At 39.8% G+C, this 24,044-nt stretch overlaps 1 protein-coding gene across 3 annotated transcripts in view; it reads right to left on the reverse strand.

The window, feature by feature from the left end:
• coro7 (coronin 7) overlaps positions 1–24,044 on the reverse strand; it is a 350,254-nt gene that overhangs the window by 6,907 nt on the left and 319,303 nt on the right. Inside the window, exons 25-28 of one of the 3 annotated variants that reach the window (XM_061884833.1) lie at positions 23,613–23,748; positions 23,455–23,546; positions 16,409–16,495; positions 11,970–16,332 (exon numbers count right to left, since the gene is read on the reverse strand). In XM_061884833.1, the coding sequence (XP_061740817.1) occupies positions 16,324–16,332; positions 16,409–16,495; positions 23,455–23,546; positions 23,613–23,748 (324 nt within the window). In that variant the 3' untranslated portion in view covers positions 11,970–16,323. Of the gene's footprint in view, positions 1–2,513; positions 2,668–11,969; positions 16,333–16,408; positions 16,496–23,454; positions 23,547–23,612; positions 23,749–24,044 lie in introns of those variants that run through there. The other 2 variants (XM_061884835.1, XM_061884834.1) reach the window with 2 other exon arrangements.

Genomic DNA, 24,044 nt, shown 5'->3' on the forward strand with positions numbered 1-24,044 from the left:
AAGTCCCATCTTAAAACTCATTTGTATACCCTCGCCTTTAAATAGACCCCCTTTTTAGACCAGTTGATCTGCTGTTTCTTTTCTTTTCTCCTCTGCCCTCCTCTCCTTTGTGGAGGGGGGGCACAGGTCCGGTGGCCATGGATGAAGTGCTGGCTGTCCAGAGTCGGGACCCGGGATGTACCGCTTGCCTGTGCATCGGTTGGGGACATCCTTGCGCTGCCGACCAGTGTCCGCTTGGGATGGTCTGCGGCTGGCCACACTATGGACTGGACTCTCACTATTATGTTACATCCACTATGGACTGGACTTTCAAAATATTATGTTAGACCCACTCGACATCCATTGTTTTCGGTCTCCCCTAGAGAGGGGGTGTTGCCCACATATACGCATACTTGCAAACCCTCACGGCTTTTCCGGGAGACTCCCGGAATTCAGCGCCTCTCCCGAAAACCTCCCGGGACAAATTTTCTCCCAAAAATCTCCCGAAATTCAGGCGGACCGGAGCCTGTTTTTACGTCCGCTTTCCCACAGCACAGCATGTCTGCCCAATGATGTTATAACTGTAGAATGATCGAGGGCGAGTTCTTGGTTTCTTATGTGGGTTTATTGTTGGGCAGTTTCATTAACGTCCTCCCAGCACGGCAACAACACACAAAAACAGCAGTCCGTTTTCGTCTACCGTAAAGCAGTTCGTCTGCCGCAAACAGCATTGATTGAATTGATTGAAACTTTTATTAGTAGATTGCACAGTTCAGTACATATTCCGTATAATTGACCACTAAATGGTTACACCCGAATAAGTTTTTCAACTTGTTTAAGTCGGGGTCCACGTTAATCAATTTATGGTAATGTTTGACACTCCTAAACAGGACAATACTACCATCTACTGTACATGGATATGGTTAGGAAAACAATTCAACCCTTAACTCAACAGTAAGTAGATGAGTGTTGTGTGTGTGTAAAGGTGTAAATAAATTAACACTGAAATTCAAGTATTTATATATATATATATATATATATATATATATATATATATATATATATATATATATATATATATATATTATATATATATACATATATAAATGGGTTGTACTTGTATAGCGCTTTTCTACCTTCAAGGTACTCAAAGCGCTTTTGACACTACTTCCACATTTACCCATTCACACACACATTCACACACTGATGGAGGGAGCTGCCATGCAAGGCGCCAACCAGCACCCATCAGGAGCAAGGGTGAAGTGTCTTGCTCAGGACACAACGGACGTGATGAGGTTGGTACTAGGTGGGAATTGAACCAGGGACGCTCGGGTTGCGCACGGCCACTCTACCACTGCGCCACGCCGTGTATATATACATATATATATATATGTAAATATACGCCTCCCCTCTTAACCACGCCCCCTCCCCACCCCCAACCACGCGACCCACCTCCCGAAATCGGAGGTCTCAAGGTTGTAGTGATGGGATCGGCAGTTCTTTTGACTGTACTGAATCACTAGAATCAGTTCCTTAAATTGATTCGTTCAAAAGATTTGTTCACCGAATCACTTCTGCAGCAGCAGTTCTGTGTCGGAGAATCATGAGTCAGCCACTAACAGCTTCCCCAGCGGTGATTCATGTCGTCAATCCGCGGTGAATGAATCGTTCGCTCAGTCTCTTCCCACGCCCCCATGATGAGTAGCTGACTGCGTCGTTCGCCGACGTCGAGGGTTCAGTGAGTCACAGAATGCCCCAGTTCCACTCATACTGGCATGGTCGCGGCTAGCTCAACTAAACTGAGAAAGGAACCAATCAGTTCATAAAGTGATTCGGTTCAGTACGTTCACTCAAAAGATTCGTTCATTCGAACGAATCGTTTGCAAACGACACAACACTACAAGGCTGGCAAGTTATGCATATACGGTCCTCTCCAAGGTTTCTCATAGTCATTCACATCAAAGTCCCACTGGGGTGAGTTTTTCCTTGCCCTTATGTGGGCTCTGTACCGCGGATGTCGTTGTGGCTTGTGCAGCCCTTAGAGACACTTGTGATTTAGGGCTATATAAATAAACATTGATTGATTTAGCTGCTTTACATGACAATGTTTTTACAAGTGACCGTTTCCTTTTTAGGCATACTGGCCCTAGTGTGTGAATGTGAGTGTGAATGTTGTCTGTCTATCTGTGTTGGCCCTGCGATTAGATGGCGACTTGTCCAGGGTGTACCCCGCCTTCTGCCCGATTGTAGCTGAGACAGGCGCCAGCGCCCCCCGCGACCCCGAAAGGGAAAAAGCGGTAGAAAATGAATGAATGAATGACTGGACCTACATCAATACTACATAATGTTTTCACAAGCCACTAACTCCATTAAATAGTCGGTACATTAAAAAACATGAGGCAGGAAGAAGACGCTATTCTGATGACTTACGCAAGGCTACGATAACATCTCCCGCTAAAGCTAACAACTAAAAACGACGGAAAGGAAAACCTTGAGTTTGAATTTAATAAAAAAAAACAAAAACATTTTCTTACCATTTATAGCGGTTTATGCGTCCTTTTGAGGACGGAGGTCCTGTTTTCACATGCAGGAAGAGCGTGAAGGTTAGGCGAGTGTCAAAGTTCACAGAGGCATGGAGGTGTTGAAGTCTAAATACACTGACACTTGGCGGTCGGGAGGAAGAACTGCATCGTGGGAGTTCCACGCTCTGCAATTGTTTACAACAGGGGTTTCAAACAGGGGCGTCACTAGACCTAATACTGTACTGGGGCACACCTGGGGCACAAATAATTCATGTGAGCGTGCAAAGCGCGCAAGCAAAAACATTTTTAGCACTTATTTATCATAAAAAATACATAAATAATGCTTTAAACTATGAAATCATATCAGATTATGTTGTATGGATCTTTGATTAACCACCTGAAATGAACTAATGCATTTGACCTACTTGTGCACTTTTTTACTCCAGACTTCTAAACTGCTACTGGTAAAAGCAAAAAGGAAGAGCAATGAATCTTTTTGAAATATATATTGCAGTAATTATCTGCAAATTTAACATCTACAAAAGTAAAACAAAAAATAAAGCACCCCTACATCTCTGGGTTCTTTTATATTATTTAATTTCCATTTATGGCAATGTGGCTAATCCTATTTCAGATACACAAAACTATAAAATATACACAAAAGAATAAAGCCACAGTAGTAGAATAAATGAACAACTGTTGTGTGTCTGTTCAGGGAATCATTTTCTGAGAAGTAAATTGTAATGTAAATAAATAAATGGGTTGTACTTGTATAGCGCTTTTCTACCTTCAAGGTACTCAAAGCGCTTTGACACTACTTCCACATTTACCCATTCACACACATTCACACACTGAAGGAGGGAGCTGCCATGCAAGGCAAGGCGCCAACCAGCACCCATCAGGAGCAAGGGTGAAGTGTCTTGCTCAGGACACAACAGACGTGACGAGGTTGGTACTAGGTGGGATTTGAACCAGGGACCCTCGGGTTGCGCATGGCCACTCTCCCCACTGCGCCACGCCGTCCCTTTTTCTTTTTTTGTCTCCTTTTCATTTTTGCAAAGTGGTCAATCAGTCTGGACAGACACGGAAATATTACAGTAACTTTTATACAGTTGACCAGTGGTTCCCAACTGCTGGGTCGCGACATGAAAGTGGATTTGTGTGTCATTTTCAGTGAGTCGCAGTCAGATGTGTGCATGAAAAAGAAAAAGTTTAGGGAGAAAAAAATCAAATTGTGGCAACAAAACCAGATTATTTTAGCCTTTTTTCTAGTGACTATTAGTGAGTATTTTAGCAAAAGGCAAACCGACTAACAAGTTGGAGGAGGACTCAGGACAGACATGGAAATATATTTAAAAAAAATCTAAATGGGGCAACAAAACCCGATATTTTCAGCCATCTTTCTGAAAACAAATGGATGCAGAAACTGGGTGAGGCTGGGCCGCAAGAAAAGATTTCTTAAAAGAATCTAACATGCATTTTTTAATGAATTCACCTTCTTTGAATGGCTTTCCCGCCCTAGCAACATACTTGCCAATTCTCGCGTTCTTTCCAGGAAACACCCGAATATGAGTGCCCCTCCCGACAATCTCCCGGGGCAACCACACCAATATATTGTACAATATACACCCCCGCCCCCTATTGTAGCCCGGAAGAGTTAGGGCTGCATTGGATTCTGGGTATTTGTTCTGTTGTGTTCATATTGTGTTACGGTGCAGATGTTCTCCCAAAATGTGTTTGTCATTCTTGTTTGGTGTGGGTTCACAGTGTGGCAAATACTTGTAACAGTGATAAAGTTGTTGATGTGCCCACCCTCAGTGTGACCTGTATGGCTATTGATCAACTATGTCTTGCAGTCACTTACTGTGTCTTCAGAAGCCAAATACAACATGTGGCTGGGCTGGCACGCAGTTTGTACAGATTGTAGAGGACGTTAAAGGCAGTGCCTCCACGGTTCCCCCTTATTATCGATTTTAGGGGGGAATTCCGGAGAATGATTACCCCTGGAGGGGTAAAAAGTGTACAGGTATGACGCTGTAAAGCGTTATTCATACAAAACTCGCGGGCCGCACCAACATTACATTTTCATATTAAGATGCGGGCCGCAAAATAACATCTCGGGCCGCGTGTTTGAGACCCCTAGTCTACAACTTTACATCATCCATCCATTTTCCTACCGCGTGTCCCTTTTGGGGTCGCTGGAGCCTATCTCGGGCAAGTCGCCACATCATCGCAAGGCCAACACAAATATACAAATCAGTGTTTTTCAAACTTTTTGAGCCAAAGCATATTTTTATCATTAAAACACATCCAGAGGGACACTATCCCATCCTCGTCGTTATTGTTGTGTGCCAAACTTGTCACTTATTAGCAGTATAAGCTTAATAATACACCAAAAGAAAGCTTATTGAGCTTTCTGAATAGCTTTCTCAAAGCTTATCTAAGATGGACTGATGCAAAGTGTTCCGTGGTCTGACAAGTCCACATTTCAAATTGTTTTTGGAAATATTCGACATCGTGTCATCCGGAACAAAGGGGAAGCGAACCATCCAGACTGTTATCGACGCATTGGTGCCTAAGGCATGGGTAACTTACACATCTGCTGAAAGGTTTTGGAACAACATATGCTGCCATCAAAGCGACGTCTTTCTCATGGACGCCCCTGCTTATTTCAGCAAGACAATGCCAAGCCACATTCAGCACGTGTTACAACAGCATAGCGTCATAAAAAAAAACAATTTGAAATGAGACGGCGTGGCGCAGTGTAAGAGTGGACGTTCGCAACCCGGGGGTATCAGGTTCAATCCCCACCTAGTACCAACCTCGTCACGTCCGTTGTGTCCTTGAGCAAGACACTTCACCCTTGCTCCTGATGGGTGCTGGTTAGCGCCCTGCATGACAGCTCCCTCCATCAGTGTGTGAATGGGTGAATGAGGAAGTAGTGTCAAAGCGCTTTGAGTACCTAGAACAGGGGTAGAGAACCTATGGCTCTAGAGGCAGATGTGGCTCTTTCGATGACTGCATCTGGCTCTCGGATAAATCTGAAGTGACACTGCTTAACACAATAAGTAATGAATAATTCCACTTGTAATCAAAGTGTTAATAATAACGATCAAAATAGAAAACATGCTCATGCATTTGAATCCATCCATCCTTTTTTCTACTGCACTGGTTCAAGAAGTTGCATTAAGGGTAAGAAGTGATTTATTTATCATGGGTTAGTTTAAGGCTTGCTCTCCTGGGGGTTCTTCAGACCACCAAGCACCGACATGAGAGCCTGTTTCAGGGTTACAATATTTTTTTATTTTTCAATAAGTCTCTCAGTTGGTTTCCAGCAATTGTCTTTTTCTTTCGTTTTCGCTCGCGCTCTGGCTCCAGCTCCAACCCCGTCTCTACTCCTGGCGACTGCTTATAAAAGGAGCGACAGGGGATGAGATGACAAGGCCCAGGTGGGCCATTTACGCACCCTTCGCTGATTTTGAGGCTGGTCCTGGCAACACCCTGCTTCGCTGTAGGCCCGCAGGCTACGCCCCCCCACAGTAAGCTTTGGAAACACAATGTTATTACAAAGAATAAGAGACCTGTTATACTCTATGTTGGTCTTACTTAAAAATGCACGCGTTTAGTTGTGTTCAGTGCTAAAAAATATTTTATGGCTCTTACGGAAATACATTTTAAAATATTTGAATTCTTGGCTCTCGCAGCCAAAAAGGTTCCTGACCCCTGACTGACCTAGAAGGTAGAAAAGTGCTATACAAGTACAACCCATTTATTGTCTTTTTCTGCCTTTTTATTCCTGCTCTTACTTTTTCCACTTCCAGGTGTCCAACACCCAACACATGTCATCATATCCTGTGTCCCCCGCCCTTAAAGTTCCCCTTACAATGGTTCCGCTATTGTCTTGTGACCCGAGTAACCAATACAGCAGTGGTTCTCAAATGGGGGTACTTGAAGGTATGCCAAGGGGTACGTGATATTTAAAAAAATACATATTATAAAAATAGCAACAATTTAAAAATCCTTTATAGATATATTTATTGAATTATACTTCAACAAAATATGAATTTAAGTTCATAAACTGTGAAAAGAAATGCCACAATGCAATATTCAAGTGGACAGCTAGATTTTTTGTGGACATGTTCCATAAATATTGATGTTAAAGATTGCTTTTTTTGTAAAGAAATGTTTAGAATTAAGTTCATGAATCCAGATGGATCTCTATTACAATCCCCAAAGAGGGCACTTTAAGTTGATGATTACTTCTATGTGTAGAAATCTTTATTCATAATTGAATCACTTGTTTATTTTTCAACACGTTTTTAGTTATTTTTATATCTTTTTTTCCAAGTAGTTCAGGAAAGACCGCTACAAATATTTTGCACTGTTATACAATTTAAAAATCAGAAACTGATGTCATAATGCTGTATTTTACTTCTTTATCTCTTTTTTCCAACCAAAAATGCTTTGCTCTGATTAGGGGGTACTTGAATTAAAAAAATGTTCACAGGGGGTACATCACTGAAAAAAGGTTGAGAACCACTGCAATATAGAACAGCAGCAGAAAATGTTAAAAAAGAAACTCAATAGCCTATATTGACAATATAAAGTCGTTTTCATCATACCTGCTCAAATTTTCGATATGATTTCAAACCACAACCATCATTATTATTTTGTTTCAAAGTAGGCTTAGAAAGCAATGAGCAACCTGTTGCCACCTACTGGTACAGAAGAGTATTACATGGTTACTCTGCTGATCTCCAGACAGCACATACAAGCGACAACAGCACCCTGTTTGCGGATTACAATTACTAGTTTGCAAAAAAAAAAATTTTCCGACCAATTAGGTGAAATTGCATAATTTCCCACGGCACACCAAACGTTATAACTCACGGTAGGTACACTAGTGTGCTGCGGCACAGTGGTTGAAAAAAACTGGTTCATATTAAAGCGTCCATCCATCCATCTATTTTGTAGTTAAAATTAAAGTACTAATGCGTGGTCGGGGATGGGGTGGGGTGTGTGGTTTGGGGAGGGGCGTGTTTGGGGGCGTGGTTAAGAGGGTAGGAGTATATTTACAGCTAGAAGTATTTCAAGTGACTTTCAGTGAATTCTAGCTATATATATATATATATATATTTATTTTGTTATATGTGTGTGTGTATATATATATATATATATATATATATATATATACATATATATATGTATAAAAGAATACTTGAATTTCAGTGTTCATTTATTTACACGTATACACACACATAACACTCATCTACTCATTGTTTGGTTAAGGGTTGAATTGTTCATCCTTTTTTTTATTCTTTGTCACTATTTTTCTAACCATATACATGTACAGTAGATGGCAGTATTGTCCTGTTTAAGAATGTCACAACATTGCTGTTTACGGCAGACGAACTGCTTTACGGTAGAGTGATAGACGAAAACGTGACTGCTGTTGTTGTGTGTTGTTACCGCGCTGGGAGGACGTTAATGAAACTGCCTAAAAATAAACCCACATAAGAAACCAAGAACTCACCCTCAATCATTCTACAGTTATAACGTCATTGGGCAGCCACGCTATTTATATTGTGGGAAAGCGGACGTGAAAACAGGCTGTCCTCACTCAGATCCGCATGGAGCTGGAGGGGGCGTGGCCCCCAGTTCCGCCTGAATTTCGGGAGAAAATTTGTCCAGGGAGATTATCGGAGAGGCGCTGAATTTCGTGAGTCTCCCGGAAAATCCGGGAGGGTTATGGGGTGGACACTCTAACCCCAAGGCCTTTTACCGCTTGTCCCTGAAGCAGTTTACTAAATAACGCGGTGCTGAAATTGCCCCAAAGTGGTGAAAGATTGAAATATATTTTTTAATGATAGCATACACATACTTTAGGTCTAATCTTATACAAATTATCGGATTTAGAGTACACATAACAATAAAGAGTGGCAGAAATAAATGTTTTCCGAATATATTTTCTTATCACTTTATCTGTAGTGAAGTACAAATGCATGTGTGTAAGAATGTATGCAAACATGATCCCACCGCTGAAAAAAATCCCACTCCATGGTAAATCATAAAATATGAGGTCAAAATGTGGAATTATGAGATAAGAATGTCTGAATTATGAGATAAAAAGTAATAATCATGACGAAAAGTTATTTATGAGATAAAATTGCGGTGTAGCTCGGTTGGTAGAGTGGTCGTGCCAGCAACTTGAGGGTTCCAGTTTCGATACCCGCTTCCGCCATCTTAGTCACTGCCGTTGTGTTCTTGGGCAAGACACTTTACCCACCTGCTCCAAGTGCCACCCACACTGGTTTAAATGTAACTTAGATATTGGGTTTCACTATGTAAAAGTGCTTTGAGTCATTAGAGAAAAGCGCTATTTAAATATTATTCACTTCACTAAAATAAAAACAAATCTTAATTATGAAAAAAGTCATAATAAACTATGGCATAAAATTAATGATTATGAAATAAAGTCCTAATCATTATATAAGAAATATGAAAAAAAAAAGTTGTAATTGTAAAGTAAAACGTCAAAATTTTGACATTAAAAAATGGAAATTATGAGACATCCATTCATCCATCCATTTTCTACCGCTTATTCCCTTTCGGGGTCGCGGGGGGCGCTGGTGCCTATCTCAGCTACAATCAGGCGGAAGGCAGGGTACACCCTGGACAAGTCGCCACCTCATCGCAGGGCCAACACAGATAGACGGACAACATTCACACTCACATTCACGGGGAGAACATGCAAACTCCACACAGAAAGATCCCGAGCCTGGATTTGAACCCAGGACTGTAGGAACTTCGTATTGTGAGGCAGACGCACTAACCCCTCTGCCACCGTGAAGCCAAATTATGAGACAAAATATCAAAATTATGGGATTAAAAATCGAAATTATAAAATCAACCGCTGTCATGAGGTAAACAGCTTGAATTATGAGATAAAAAGTCATTGACATTTTTAAAACAATTCTGAAATTATGAGACAAAAAGAGATAGAGACAGATATATACTTTAATAATCCCCTTGGAGAAATTTAGGTGTCTCTTGTAGCTCGCACCATAAAAGAGGTACACATGAAGAGTTACAAACAATGGGATGATCACAATCGAGATAAAAAGTTATAATTATGGGATAAGAAAGTCAAATTTTTGATTAAAAAAAAGTCCATCCATCCATTTCCTGCCGCTTATTCCCTTTTAGGATTGCAGGGGGCGCTGGCGCTTATCTCAGCTACAATCGGGCGGAAGGCGGGTTTACACCCTGGACAAGTCGCCACCTCATGACAGGGCCAACACAGATAGACAGACAACATTCACACTCACATGCACACACTAGGGCCAATTTAGTGTTGCCAATCAACCTATCCCCCCAAAAAAGTCAACATCTCTTAAATCATATTTTTAACTTTTCATATGGTAATTTTGACATTTATATCATAATTTTGACTTTTTTTCTCAAACTAATGATTTTTTTTAATCTCATAATGTACATTTTTCAGAGGCAAAAAATGGCGTCCGTATTATCATAATCAGAATCCACTTTATTATTAAGTATGTTGACCACACAAGGAATTTGACTTGGTAGACTGCACCGAGTGTGTTCTCTTTGTTAAACGCAAGAAACAAAGAAGGCAGCAAGTATGAGAGCACAGTGCTGTGGCGGCCATTCACAGCACCATTTTTGGTAGGAAATAAAAGACATTAAATGAGCAACCAGCAATCCCTTCAGAGGTGCTATTTCTACATCAAGCTACAAAACTAAAGCAACGAAAACAAAAACAAAAAAAGCAATACAAAATACATGTTGCGCAAATACAGTACGATTACACCGTGCATAGACAAACAACAAAACAAAACAAAAATACAGGGATGGCCTCTGCAGGGGTGCTCCATACTTTGATTTATTGTCAACAACTGTAAGGAAAAAACCTGATGTGTTTCAATAACAATCCATCCATCCATTTTCTTCTGCTTATCCAAGGTCGGGTCGCGGGGGCTGCAGCCTAAGCAGGGAAGGCCAGACTTTCCTTTCCCCAGCCACTTCGTCCAGCTCCTCCTGGAGGATCCCGAGGCGTTCCCAGGCCAGCCGGGAGACATAGTCTTCCCAACGTGTCCTGGGTCTTCTCCGTGGCCTCCTGCCACTCAGACAAGCCCTAAACACCTCCCTCGGGAGGTGTTCGGTTGGCATCCTGACCAGATGCCCAAACCACCTCATCTGGCTCCTCTCGATGTGAAGGAGCAGCGGCTTTACTTTGAGTTCCACCTGGATGGCGCAGATTCTCACCCTATCTCTAAGGGAGAGCCCCGCCATCCCGCGGAAGAAGCTAATTTCGGCCGCTTGTACCCGTGATCTTGTCCTTTCGATCATAACCCTAAGCTCATGACCATAGGTGAGGATGGGAACGTAGATTGACCGGTAAATTGAGAGATTTGCCTTCCAGCTCAGCTCCTTCTTCACCACAACGGATCGATAAAGCGTCCGCATTACTGAAGACGCCGCACGGATCCGCCTGTCGATCTCACGATCAACTCTTCCCCCACTCGTGAACAAGACTAAGAGGTACTTGAATTCCTCCACTTGGGGCAAGATCTCCTCCCTAACTAGGAGATGGCCCCCCTATCCTTTTCCGAGTGAAAACCATGGACTCGGACTTGGAGGTTTTAATTCTCATCCCAGTCGCTTCACACTCGAACCGATCCAGTGAGAGCTGAAAATCCTGGCCAGATGAAGCCATCAGGACCACATCATCTGCAAAAAGCAGACCCCTAATCCTGCAGCCACAAAACCAAATCCCTGACAGCGCCAAGAAATTCTGTCCATAAAAGTTATGAACGGAATCGGTGACAAAGGGCAGCCTTGGCGGAGTCCAACCCTCACTGGAAACAGGTCCGTCTTACTGCCGGGAACGCGGACCAAGCTCTGACACTGATCATACAGGGAGCAGACCGCCACAATCAGACAGTCCGATACCCGTACTCTCTGAGCACTCCACACAGGTCAAATGCCGTCTCCAAGTCCACAAAGCACATGTAGACTGCTTGGGCAAACTCCCATGCACCCTCCGGAACCCTGCCGAGAGTATAGAGCTGGTCGAAAACCACACTGTTCCTCCTGAATCCGAGGTTCGACTATCCGACGTAGCCTCCACTCCAGTACACCTGAATAAACCTTACCGGGAAGGCTGAGGAGTGTGATCCCACGATAGTTGGAACACACCCTCCGGTCCCCCTTCTTAAAGAGAGGAACCACCACCACCCCGGTCTGCCAATCCAGAAGTACCGCCCCCGATGTCGCAGAGTCTCGTCAACCAAGACAACCCCACAGCATCCAGAGCCTTAAGGAATCCGGGCGGATCTCAATCACCCGAGGGGGCCTTGCCACAGAGGAGATTTTTAACTACCTCAGCAATCTCACCCCCTGAAATAGAAGAGCCCACCACAGTTTCAATAAGAACAACAAACATAAAATTGGTCAGAATGTGTTTAATGTAAGTCAATGTAGGAAAAAACATATCTTACACCTATTCATATTTCCCTGTTAGTATCCATAAATGATTGTGGCGTGTGGGTAGTAGCACAAGTACATACATTAGAACCTTACAGCAAAATCATTGCACAAACACTGAGGACACCTGCAGTTCACATGCATATGACTGAACAGCTGGCTTTAATTCAGTCCATCAGAGGTTACAAGATGCGTAATTTGTCATGGCTTCTTTGTATTTTACAAAACCCAAAACCAGTGAAGTTGGCACGTTGTGTAAATGGTAAATAAAAACAGAATACAATGATTTGCAAATCCTTTTCAACCTATATTCAATTGAATAGACTGCAAAGACAAGATATTTAAATGAGAACCGTTGTTATTTTTTGGAATTTGATGTTTGCAACATTATTCAAAAAAGCTGGCACAAATGGCCAAAAAAGACTGAGAAAGTTGAGGAATGCTCATCAAACAACGTATTTGGAACATCCCACAGGTGAACAGGCTAATTGGGAACATGTGGGTGCCATGATTGGATATAAAAGCAACTTCCATGAAATGCTCAATCTCCCAAACAAGGATGGGGGGAGGGTCACCACTTTGTGAACGAATGCGTGAGCAAGTAGTCCAACAGTTTAAGAACAACATTTCTCAACAAGCTATTGCAAAAAAATTAGGGATTTCACCATCTACGGTCCATAGAGAAATCAATGCACATAAGCGGCAATGCCCATGACCTTTGATCTTTCAGGAAAACCGACATCAGTGTGTAAAGGATATCACCACATGGGCTCAGGGACACTTCAGAAAACCACTCTCAGTAACTACAGTTGGTCACTACATGTGTAAGTGCAAGTTAAAACTCTACTGTGCGAAGCGAAAGCCATTTATCAACAACACCCAGAAACGCTTCGCTGGGCCCGAGCTCATTTAAGAAGGACTGATGCAAAGTGGAAAAGTGTTCTGTGGTCTAACGAGTCCACATTTCAAATTTGTTTTGGGAACTGCGGACGTCGTGTCTTCCGGACCAAAGAGGAAAAGAACTATCCGGATTGTTATAGGTGCAAAGTTCAAAAGCCAGCATTTGTGATGGTATGGGGGTGTATTAGTGCCCAAGACATGGGTAACTTACACATCTGTGAAGGCACCATTATTGCTGAATGGTACATACAGGATTTGGAGCAACATATGTTGTCATCCAAGCAACGTTATCATGGACGCCCCTGCTTATTTCAGCAAGACAATGCCAAGCCACAGTCTGCACGTGTTACAACAGCGTAGCTCCATAGTAAAAGAGTGCAGGTACTACACTGGCCTGCCTGTAGTCCAGACCTGTCTACCCCTGAATTGTGTGGCGCATTATGAAGCGTAAAATACCACAACAGAGACCCTGGACTGATGAACAACTTAAGCTGTACATCAGGCCTGGGCAATTATTTTTGACTCGGAGGGCCACATTTAGAGAAAAAATGTGTCTGGAGGACGGTAGATCTATTTTTAGGAACACTAATACAAAACCTCACAATAATGTCTGATTGAATGCTAAAAACGTTATGACAGACCGCCTTAAAAAACGTAACGGAATGTTACATTATTCTATGAAGGATAAAACACTGAATATTGACAAAATATGAACGTCACCCCCGCTTTCGATCGACATTTTACAATCAAGCGAAACGCAACAAAAATGCAACATACAGTGAAATATGAACGCAAAGGGTACAAAATAAACCCACCTGCAATCTGATACATCTGATATTTGCTGAATTCCCCCCAGGGATCAATAAAGTACGTTCTATTCTATTCTATATATCACTAAGCTTTAGAACTTTGTTGTGAAAATCTCCTTCCGCGTCTGTGGAAACGCTTCCTGCCCAGACTGCTTGGTGCCTCGTCTGAGCTGCTGTGACGTAGATGACCATAGTAACTAATTAGATGACCATAGTAACTAATTAGATGACCATAGTAACTGGTGTATCATCCATAAGCGCAGATTCCAACCATTGAAATACTTTGTATAGTTGAAGACTTAGAAAACATGACTGCACATCATAACGGCAGCAACACTTTCCATCTTAAAGATCTAAAATAAATTATTTGGGAATGTCCGGCCAGGCCGGATTGAAAAGCTCAACGGGCCACTTGTGGCCCCCGGGCCTTAATTTGCCCAGGTCTGGTGTACATCAAGCAAGAATTGGAAAGAATTCCACCTGAAAAGCTAAAAAAATGGTGTCCTCAGTTCCCAGGCGTTTACTGAGTGTTGTTAAAAGGAAAGGCCATGTAACACAGTGGTAAAAATGCACCTGTGCCAACTTTTTTGGAATATGTTGCTGCCAGTAAATTCTACGTCAGGGGTCACCAACGCGGTGCACGCGGGCAGCAGGTAGCCCATAAGGACCAGATGAGTCGCCCGCTGGCCTGTTCTAAAAATAGCTCAAATAGCAGCACTTACCAGTGAGCTGCCTCTGTTTTTTAAATTGTATCTATTTACTAGCAAGCTGGTCTCGCTTTGCTCGACATTTTTAATTCTAAGAGAGAAAAAACTCAAATAGAATTTGAAAATCCTAGAAAATATTTTAAAGACTTGGTCTTCACTTGTTTAAATAAATTCATAAATTTTTTAAATTTGCTTCTTTTAACTTTCAGAAAGACAATTTTAGAGAAAAAATACTACCTTAAAAATGATTTTAGGATTTTTAAACACATATACCTTTTTACCTTTTAATTTCCTTCCTCTTCTTTCCTGACAATTTAAATCAATGTTCAAGTATTTTTTTTATTTTTTATTGTAAAGAATAATAAATACATTTTAATTTAATTCTTAATTTTAGCTTCTGTTTTTTTCGACGAAGAATATTTGTGAAATATTTCTTCAAACTCATTATGATTAAAATTCCCAAAAATTATTCTGGCAAATCTAGAAAATCTGTAGACTGAAATTTAAGTCTTATTTCAAAGTCTTTTGAATTTATTTTAAAATTTTTGTTCTGGAAAATCTAGAAGAAATAATGATTTGTCTTTGTTAGAAATATAGCTTGGTCCAATTTGTTAAATATTCTAACAAAGATTGGATTTTAACCTATTTAAAACATGTCATCAAAATTCTAAAATAATCTTAATCAGGAAAAATTACGAATGATGTTCTATAAATTCTTTTATTAATTTTTTCAAAAAGATTTGAATTAGCTAGTTTTTCTCTACATTTTTTCCGGTTGAATTTTGAATTTTAAAGAGTCGAAATTGAAGATAAACTATGTTTCAAAATTTAATTTTTATTTTTTTCGTGTTTTCTCCTCTTTTAAACCGTTCAACTAAGTGTTTTTTTCATCATTTATTCTGTACAAAAAAATCTTCCCTAAAAGGAAAAAAAATGTACGACGGAATCACAGACAGAAATACCCATTTTTTTAATACATATAGATTTGTTAATTAAAGGTAAATTGAGCTAATTGGCTATTTCTGGCTATTTATTTAAGTGTGTATCAAACTGGTAGCCCTTCGCATTAATCAGTACCCAAGAAGTAGCTCTTGGTTTCAAAAAGGTTGGTGACCCCTGGTCTAAGTTAATGATTATTTGCACACAAAAAAAATGTGTTTCTCACTTCGAACTTTAAATATCTTGTCTTTGCAGTTGGAACTAATTTGCTAATCATTGTATTCTGTTTTTATTATTTCCGATTCACTGGTTTCGGGTTTTGAACTAATACTGTCATTTTACCGTGTGGTTGCATATCAAGAAACACCCACGTAGAAAAAGATCCCACAGAGAAAGTACACTAAATGTTGAGTAAAGAAGTGGTCCCGTTAAAAAGGTCCTCTCGAGCCAAACTACAGTTAATGAAGATCCCCCAATGTAGAAAATATATAAATGGTACAAATACAACAGCAATAGAATTGAAATACCTTCGAAAAACTACACTGTTTAATAAAAAAAAAAAAAAAATCCAGTTCAGCCAAATATGAACCCTGTTGTATCCTTGATTATGTCTGCTTGCTCATCAAGCATAAAAACATATTTCATCGATTGTGCTTACATAATAAGAGTGTTAGGTAAAAGCAAGCAGTATAACAATAAAGACACATCCGGAATAGTAAACATCTTAGATTGTGTACCTAATGATGTGGCACTTGCACATTTTGAAAGAAGTTATTGTTGTTTTTTTTGAATCCCTGAACGTTTTGTTGCACATTTAAGACTTGAACAATCCATAAGGTTTATATAAAGACAGCAGAGTGACTGAATGACCATTTTGAATGGTGCAGATTCCTCGGAGTGATACAGTGTGTGGGTGTGAGCACGTACACGACTTTACACTGGGCCCCCGCTCCACTTTTAATCATCCTGGAAGAGCAAAAGAGAGAGAAGTAGACATGATGAAAATGGACTTTTTCGTCTTCACTTTTACGCATCCACTCACCCACTCGTCCTCATCGACCCCCTCGAAGGACTCCTGCGGTAACGGGTCGTCCATGTTTCCCAACTTGGCGACCATGGCAACCAGGAGCTGTGATGCAATACGGTACATTTAACGTGAAGATAAAGATACGGTATACTCTGGAGCAGGGGTCACCAACCTTTTTGAAACCAAGAGCTACTTCTTGGGTACTGATTAATGCGAAGGGCTACCAGTTTGATACACACTTAAATAAATTGCCAGAAATAACAAATTTGCTGAATTTACCTTTAATAAATAAATCTATATACTTAAAAAATGGGTATTTTTGTCTGTCATTCCGTCGTACATTTTTTTTTCCTTTTACGGAAGGTTTTATTGTAGAGAATAAATGATGAAAAAAACACTTAATTGATCGGGTTAAAAGAGGAGAAAACAGGAAAAACATTTTAATTAAATTTTGAAACATAGTTTATCTTCAATTTTCGACTCTTTAAAATTCAACCCAAAAAAATGAAGAGAAAAACTAGCTAATTTGAATCTTTTTGAAAAAATAAAAAAAAGAATTTATGGAACATCATTAGTAATTTTTCCTGATTAAGGTTAATTTTAGAATTTTGATGACATGTTTTAATTAGGTTAAAATCCAATCTGCACTTTGTTAGAATATATAACAAATTGGACCAAACTATATTTCTAACAAAGACAAATCATTATTTCTTCTAGATTTTCCAGAACAAAAAATTTAAAAGGAAAGGCCATGTAACACTGTGGTAAATATGTCTTCCTACAAACTTTTTTGCAATGCGTTGCTGCCATTAAATTCTAAGTTAATGATTATTTGAAAAAAAAAAAAGGAGAAGAAGTTTTATCTCTTTGAACATTAAATATCTTGTCTTTGGAGTCTATTCAATTGAATATAAGTTGAAAAGGATTTGTAAACCATTGTATTCTGTTTTTATTTACGAATTACACAACGTGCCAACTTCACTGGTTTTGCTTTTTGTAACATAAACAAATAAATAATAAATTGTGAAGTAAGTTGGTGAGAAAAATAAGATTATTAAGTTATGTAAAGCGCTTTGAGTCACTTGAGAAAAGCGCTATATAAATATAATAGAAAGAAAGAAAGAAAAGTTCAGAACGTGTTTCATGGTTCTTCTTCTTTGTACTTGGTAAACATTTTGAGTTTGAACAGTTTTTTTTAAATAGGATCATATTAGTACACCGTTTGATTTCTTTATGTAATCCATTCCATAATTTAATACCACATACAGATATACTAAATGTCTTAAGTGTTGTTTGTGCATGCAAACGTTTTAAATTATTGGAACAAGTTAAAACTTCACAAGCACACAAAAGGAATTGAAAGAAGCAGAGCTGGTTTGGTCCCACCCCTGTGCCATAAGCAGCGTTCCAAAAAGAAACACACAAAAAAGAGAAATAAAGAACTAACTGAGGAGTTTGTGGGCTTTTTTTTTTGTCTTTGCCACGGCCAAAAATGCCTAAATTTGTGTCAACTTTTTAGGAAGTTGCAGAAAAGTTGAATATACTTGTGATTTTATGGTTTTGATGTTTTAAGTGTTCCTTAAAATTGGGGAAAACAAATACTATATTGATGTTTTATTTGTTTTATACCAAACAGATCAAACGGCTGTACTAAGAGTTCAGTGTCAAAATACTGTACTATTTTAATTAGTTATAACTAATAAGTGTAATAATTAAAATTAAATAGGAAAACACTGCCAAAGGCTGTTGGCTACAAGTTGCAGATTATCTTTTCGGAAAAAGTGCAGTGATTAGTTGAATTTGCATGATCGCAACATCACAAATTCTTGAAAGGACTGGTCAGAGCTAATTTGACAGAAATAAAGGATTTGGGTTTTTTATTAATAAGAATGGCAATATTTAAAATAAGGGCTTATTAACTATAGGGCCAAAGCCAATGTATTTATATGAATGGCAGCATTTTAAATATGTGTATATTAACCATAGGGCCCCCAAAAAATGTCGATATCTCAGCTCAGTCAGCTGTGACCCGTATGGGCCGCAGCAGTATTGTAATACACTTTTCCTCCACTACTTGTGGTAATAATGACAATATCAAACAAACAGAAGAAGTCTGGAGCTAAAGTCAAAGAGAAGTTTCTTGAGCGCCAAAAATATGACTAAAGTGGTAAAGCTATATTTTCATTTGCACTTAAATATTATTTACAGTTTGATTACATGTTTTTTTTAAGCACCAAATATTTTTATGCTAATTTATTTTTTAGCAGTTATTTACGAATGTCTTCTTATGCAGTAATTTGGTTAATGATTGATTGTTTAATCAGTCTGGCCTAAGCCTAAGTCTAATGTGTTAAATAAATAATAATCTTTATGATTAACACATTGTTTCATATCATTTGACAAGGTTGTATACTGTAAGTAGTAGGTTAAATATACCGTATTTTATGGACCATAAGGCGAACTTAAAATCTTTTTTTCCCCTAAAAACTCAACAGCACATTTTATAGCCCAGGTGTCGGCATCCTTTACCACTCAAAGAGCCTTTTCGACCCGTTTCACAAAATGAGGAAGACAATGGGAGCGCAACTATTCTTGCCAATATCTGCTGCTGGTCACCCAGATGACAAGAATAAGCGCATGTTATGAAGCCATTGCCTTGAACACCTTCTACAAGATGTACAAACTGCTTGCCAATCCAGCAACATGTTGTGAGAGGCTTCCGCAGATGCACGCACACGACTAGAAGGCACACTGGGTGACACATAGTACACTGACGGTTGTGATATAAACAACTTTAACACTCCTACTAATATGCGCCACGTTGTGAACCCACACAAAAGAAGAACGACAAACACATTTCAGGAGAAAATCCTCACAGTAACACAACATAAACGCAACACAACAAATACCCAGAATCCTTTGCATCCATGATCCTTCCTGACTATGTTATACACCCCGCGAGCACCAAACCCCGCCCACCTCAACCACGCAGGCTTCTTTTGTGTGGGTTCACAATGTGGCGCATATTAGTAGGAGTGTTAAAGTAGTTTTTTATCACAACCGTCAGTGTACTCTGTGTCACCCAGTATACCTTGCAATCTCATACATGTGCCGATAGAAGCAGCGAAATGTATGTGTCCGGTCGGCACGCAAATAGCATTCTGTGAATGGCAGGCGTGATGACGTTCAAGAGGATGCAAAAAGCATTCCGTGTATGGCGGGCGCGATGACGTTCAAGAGGACGTTAAGAGTAATATCATCACGGCATGCCCTTAATATTGTAGTCCGAGTGAAAATTGGAGGACGTTGACTCCGGGTGATGTCCGGGAGAGGCATTGAATTCCGGAATCTCCCCGCAACAATCTGGGGTGTCGGCGATTGTGCAGCTGAGCCGCATCAGAGTTGCCAAAGACCCGCATGCGGCTCCGGAGCCGCGGGTTGCCGAACCCTGTTATAACCTAGTGTACGGAATAATTCAGTTTTTTCTTACCGACCGACCTCGAAGCAATTTTATATGATACATGGTCTAATGATAAGCTTGACCAGTAGATGGCAGTCAAACATAAGAGATACGTGTAGCTTGCAATATGATGGCAACATGACTCAAGTAAACAACACCAACATTTTAAATGTTCCATTGAAAATATAGAACATTACACACGGCGCTCAAAAATCTATCGAAATGTTTTAGTACAACTTTGGTAATGTTACGCTTACCTGACAGTTTGTTTGTGTTTTAGTTTTTCCTCTGTGTGTGTGTAGTATTTCCTGTTTTTAGTTCCTGTCAGCACTCTTATTTTGGTTCAGTTTCCTGTTTGTCTCCCTGAGTGCTGTATCCCCTCAGCTGGCGCTGATTGGCACCTGGCCACACCTGGTGTCAATCAGCCCACTTTGATTTAGACCTGTTTTCTCCTCCAGTCATGGCTGGATTATTGTCGTGTCGATGTCACCACTACCTGTCTTGTCGCTTGTAGCTTTGTCTACTTCTGTTCACTCTGTTCATGCCATAGTTCCGTCGTGTCACAGTAAGTGTTTTTGTTCTTAGCCAGGTTGGTTATCCGCCTAGTGCGCGCCTTTTGTTTGTACCCTTTTGTTCGGTTTTGTCTTAGTGTAAAATAAATTATGTTTTCTTACGCAATGCCTGCCGCCTCCTCTGCATCTTGGGGTTCGTTACCAACAAACTGTGACAGGTGAGCTATGAAGCCGCACTGCTTGATGGATTGTCAGCACATTAAACATACGAGTATTACTATGGTGTATGTGTATTAGGTAAGACATTATCTGGCGTTTTGTTTTGCAATATTATTTCAGATCCAACTTTTCTTACATTCTGGTACCTGCTGATCTGTATTTGGGATCTGCATGAATCCTGAAAAATTGTGCGCTTCCACCTTTATAGTCGAATAGCTTCTTCATTTTCTCAATGTTCTTGTTATGGGACATTCATCCTCGCTGCTGCCATTTCTAATACAAAGTAGAATAAAGTTCTTACTTATAGCCGTCAGTAAACTCGCCATGAAAGCGCTAAAACATACCGGTGTACTGAGTTTACATTATCCATCCAAGGAACTTTAGTTATTAGAGAGTTCCGGTCGGACGTTTTTTCACGTGACACATTTCCGCTGTTGTTGTTTCCGGATGAGGAGATGCTGCTCCGGTATTGATTGAAGTAAAGTCTGAATGTCACTAAAACAGTTAGCTCCATCTTTTGACACTTCTTCCACTCCCGTCCTTGCACGCTACACCGCTACAACAAAGATGACGGGGAGAAGACGCTGGCGAAGGTGAGCCACGTAAATAAGACCGCCCTCAAAACGGCGCATCCAGAAGAAACTGGCAGAAAGCGGCTTAAAGATGATCTGTAAAATATCATCTATGAAAAAAATGTTGACCAAAGAACCACCATTACATGTTATGTAGACCACAAGATAGTGTTATCTCTCCAAGGTTCTCATAGTCATCATTGTCACCCACGTCCCACTGGGTGTGAGTTTTCCTTGCCCTTATGTGGGCCTACCGAGGATGTCGTAACGGTTTGTGTTGTGGTTTGTGTAGCCCTTTGAGACACTAGTGATTTAGGGCTATATAAGTAAACATTGATTGATTGATATAATCATAATATGACCCCTTTATTGCTCCTTTTACTGAAAAAAGACCTGAATAGACAGGCTCATCGGCAATGTGCCTTATAATCCGGTGCGCCCTATGGTCCTGAAAATACGTTAATTCAGTGTTAAAATTTGAGTGGGACCCTCTGTAGTGGACATGTTGGGCCCCGAAATCAAAAAGGTTAAAAATCCCTGTTTTAAATTGAGCTTTAATTAGGAAGCAGATCTCCACTCAAACGGTGTATTTACTTCATTATCTAAATGAAGGCATGATGTCTGAATTGAACAGTTAAACAAATACTGAGAGTTTTAAAAAATCTTATTTGACTCTTTAGTGAGCTTCTCAAAATCAAAAAGCTGGTTAGCGACCCGGTATCGAGAAAAATTTGCTTCAATACATCAACTTTTCTATTTAGGAACCCTGTTCAAAAACCAATTAAAAGTCAAGGTTCCACTGTGTTGCACAGCAGCAAAATAACATTAAGGAGTTCGGTTAGCATTTATACCGCTGATGGGTTTATTGTGACATTGTAAAAGTTTTACATGAGAAGTTAAAAAAACAACAATTTAACAAAGTTGCATCTTTTGGAGTTAATTAAGGGAGAACAAAATCAAGATGTTGCCTACAGCCAGAGCTGTTCTTCTGAAGTTTTTAACCCAGCATAATTGTACTCAAGTAAGAGGACTGTTACTTTAGGGATTTATTACTCAAGTAAAAGTAAGGAGTAGTCACCCAAATATTTACTTGAGTAAAAGTAAAAAGTGTGTTGTGAAAAAACTACTCAAGTACTGAGTAACTGATGAGTAAACTGTTCGTTTAATGATGACGGCAACAAGTAATGCACAAAAACATAAAAATAGCAATGAACAAATTCAGAGGCAGGAATATCTCTTAAGCAACTAAAACAATAATATATATTAAATAATATGTCTTGATTGGATTATCCAGAGAATAGTGCTCGATACCGTGGTAGAGCGCAATATGTAGGTGTGGGAAAAATCACAAGACTACTTCATCTCTACAGAACTGTTTCATGAGGGGTTCCCTCAATCATCAGATTTTTCTCCTGATGATTGAGGGAAAAAATCTCCTGATGATTGAGGGAACCCCTCATGAAACAGTTCTGTAGAGATGAAGTAGTCTTGTGATTTTTCCCACACCTACATATATTAAATAATATATATTTGTTTTTACACTGTATTGAAAAAAAATTTGAAAATGAATTTTACCTTTGCAACTTCATTATACTATTGGCTAAGTTTTATATTCATAAATGTAAGTTTCTCAATACCCGACCTGTTTTTTGTGTCTTTAAAAAAGATTTAGAACTCTACATTAAAACACTCTAACTCTAACAACCACAAAGCTGTGAAAACGATGACGCTGTGTTCCAAATTTAAGTTATTTACTGACATTGAGTGAGCCTATGGCTTTGCACTTTGTTTATTTGATGTATATTTTTTATTTGCATTCTATTTTAGTTACTTTGAATTAACAACCCCCTGGCGCTGTTTTGTACGGTTTTTATACTGTTTTGTACTGTTTTTGTACTTATTTTGATTATTATTTTCAACTGTTTGTAAATGTTGAAATTTATAAATAAAGGTTTATAAAAAAAATAATTATGTGCAGTTAATCATGTGACCGCCTGGCTCTGTTTGATTGGTGAAACAGAGTCAAACGTCACCAGTGACTGCATTTGATTGGTGAAACGCAGGCATGTGATAGATCCTACTTTGAAGGTCTGTCTGACAAACAAAAATCAGTAGCGAGCTGAATGTAGACAAATGGAGCGGAGTAAAAGTAGGGTTTCTTCTCTATAAATATACTCAAAAGTATGTTGCATAAAAACTACTCTTAGAAGTACAATTTATCCCAAAAGTTACTGAAGTAGATGTAACGGAGTAAATGTAGCGCGTTACTACCCACCTCTGATGACCACACACACTCACCTCCTCTTTCTTCTGCTCATCAGTCTTCTCCTCCAGATAGAAGGAAGAGGGCATGTACTTCCTCACTGGGGCCTCTTTGGGGGCTTCGCTCACTAACAACACATCCACATGTCACACTTAAAGCCGGAAGATTCTACACTTTAAGGTGTGTGTCGTACCGGGCGCCATGTCAGCAGGCCTGAGGCTGATCTTTCTGTGCTTTGCGTCAATGTTGCCGAGCCAGGCCGAGGCGGTCAGTGCCGGTTCCCAGCACACGCTCGTGTCTGGGTACACATCATCCTGGAAAAACTCTTTCTGGAGGAACGACAGAAGGAGAAGGATGGCGGATGTTTGGATGAGTTTGCTGTGGAATGCCTCCATTAAACATCAAAACCCAAAACCAGTGAAGTTGACACATTGTGTAATTTGTAAATAAAAACCGAATATAATGATTTGCAAATCATTTTTTAACTTTTATTCAATTGAATAGACTGCAAAGACAAGATATTTAAAAAAGTTGGCACGAGGGTATTTTTACCACTGTGTTACATGGCCTTTCCTTTTAACAACACTCACAATTGGGAACTGAGGAGACCAATTTTTGAAGCTTT

The sequence above is a fragment of the Nerophis ophidion genome, linkage group LG23 (assembly GCF_033978795.1).
Source record: "Nerophis ophidion isolate RoL-2023_Sa linkage group LG23, RoL_Noph_v1.0, whole genome shotgun sequence".
In the NCBI taxonomy this organism is placed as follows: Eukaryota; Metazoa; Chordata; class Actinopteri; order Syngnathiformes; family Syngnathidae; genus Nerophis; species Nerophis ophidion.